The 1,884-nt window shown below is 50.8% G+C and overlaps 1 protein-coding gene across 1 annotated transcript in view; it reads right to left on the bottom strand.

Annotated features, from left to right (window-relative positions):
* LOC136696834 (acidic leucine-rich nuclear phosphoprotein 32 family member B-like) overlaps positions 1–1,550 on the bottom strand; it is a 5,272-nt gene extending 3,722 nt beyond the window's left edge. The window contains 1 exon segment of the mRNA XM_066671546.1: positions 1,108–1,550. Coding sequence (XP_066527643.1) covers positions 1,108–1,161 — 54 coding nt within the window. The 5' untranslated portion in view covers positions 1,162–1,550.
* Positions 1,551–1,884: the final 334 nt, after the last annotated feature.

Here is a 1,884-nt window from a genome sequence, read left to right on the forward strand (position 1 = left end):
CGGGTCACACACCGAGGGTCGGGTCGTTCAGTCAGGGCAGATCAGACACCCCACGTCCACCTTAAACCACTCGGGGCAGAACCAGCAGATATGGATATACTCTCCGTTTGTTACGTCACAAATTAATAATAAACAAGGGGTATGAGCCCTTTAAAACTAAATCAACAGAAGAGGAAGAGAGAGAGAGAGGGAGAGAGAGATAGAGAGAGAAAAATAGACAAAGACAGAGGAACAAAACACAACGAGGGTGATTTTAAATCATATATAGAATTAAGTGTAAATGATAAAGTGAAACTGCAAAATAACCGTCTACTTTACAATAGTTCCACCTTAAAACCCGGGACACAGCGTTAAAATCAACGCTGAAATTAGCTCCCTTTATTTTTAATGCTCCCTTTCCACCTTAAATGCTGCAGTGTTTCCACTTTGGCGCCGCTGGAGCAGCAGCGCTATTTAAGGTGGACCGGGGAGAGTCCGAGTGAGAGGACTCCGCCTCGTGGTGTGGGTTTAGAGCTGCTGCTGAAACCCCAACAAATACACGGTTTAAACGCTTTTAATGCAGAAGAACAGCGTTAAAGCTCCGTTACAGTCTCAAAACGACCGTTAACGGAATCAAACCGCCGCAGAGACGGGTCCCCCGTCATGGCGGGAAACACAAGGCGGGTTCAAAACCGCTTCCTTCACACTTTTACGGCCCAAAAACGGCGTTTAAAAATCTGTACGAACTCCACAGACGCGTGGGCGAACTTTATAGACTTTAATGTCTTTTAAGCTGACGTCAGGCTCCTCGAATTGTCCGTTCCACCTTAAATGTAGAGTAGGCAGTTCCTAAAGGCGCTGTACCGCTTAAGGAGGAACGGGACAATTACAAGAACGACAGACCCCTGCCTCGGTTCTGACCCAGTACCCCGCGAGTTACAGGCGGTACACTCCAGAACCCGGGGCGAGGGTGAGATTACTCGCGGAGGAATGAAGTGAAAGGGCCGAGAGGGCGCCTTCAGAAGCCGGGGACCCGCACCACGCGGTGTCCTCTACAAGCGGCTCCACGGCGGCTCCTCTACCCGCCCGGACCGCGCCGGACCCCGGCTCTCAGCCCGCCCCACTCACGTCTGAAGGAGTCCGGTTCCGCAGCTCCAGGTAGATCCGTTTCTTCATGTCCATTTCTGCTGTGGTTCCCTCCGCCGCTCACCGCTCACCAGGTCGGGCACAAAGGAGGACCGCGGCGCTTTGAACCGGAGTCTCCAGGCTCCACAGCGCCGCCCTGCGGGATAACACTTGCCCCTGCGTCTGCCCCCTTTCACCCCCGTCCTTCACCGGTCAGAGCCCCCACAGAGCGGGGCTGATTCGGTGGTGGATCGTTCTCAGCGCTGCAGTTACACTGATGTGGTTCTGTTACCCGTGGATCAGAAACAGCGGCGCCGCTGGAGTTCTAAATCACTCCGGGTCACCTCCTGGACTGAGAACCGTCCACCGTCTGCATCCTACCTGCTCTGAGGGGTGTGTTGTGCTGGAACGACTGGATCAGACACACCAGAGAGTCAGGATTACGGCTGTAACCAACAATAAGAGCCGAAACCTGCTCTTTCTCTGATGTGGTCAGCAGAGGGCGCTGTACACGTGCCGTTCTTCTTTCTCCAGTAACTCTGGATATTATATAAATGTTTACTTCCAGTGTGCCCCCAGACCCTCATCACCTTCACACTGTCGTTAAACAGTAAACTAAGACAGAAACAGTGTTTATTTTGTACATGGTTTGGTCATTATTTGTCTTTTTTTAAAAGATTAAAGGTGCAGTAGGTGAGTTTTAATTCAGTTTTCTAAGTAGTAACTCAGATATGAAAACAGGACTAAAACATTTATTACACAGAATCTGATAGAGTGTGT

Source organism: Hoplias malabaricus, chromosome 5, assembly GCF_029633855.1.
Source record: "Hoplias malabaricus isolate fHopMal1 chromosome 5, fHopMal1.hap1, whole genome shotgun sequence".
NCBI classification, from domain to species: domain Eukaryota; kingdom Metazoa; phylum Chordata; class Actinopteri; order Characiformes; family Erythrinidae; genus Hoplias; species Hoplias malabaricus.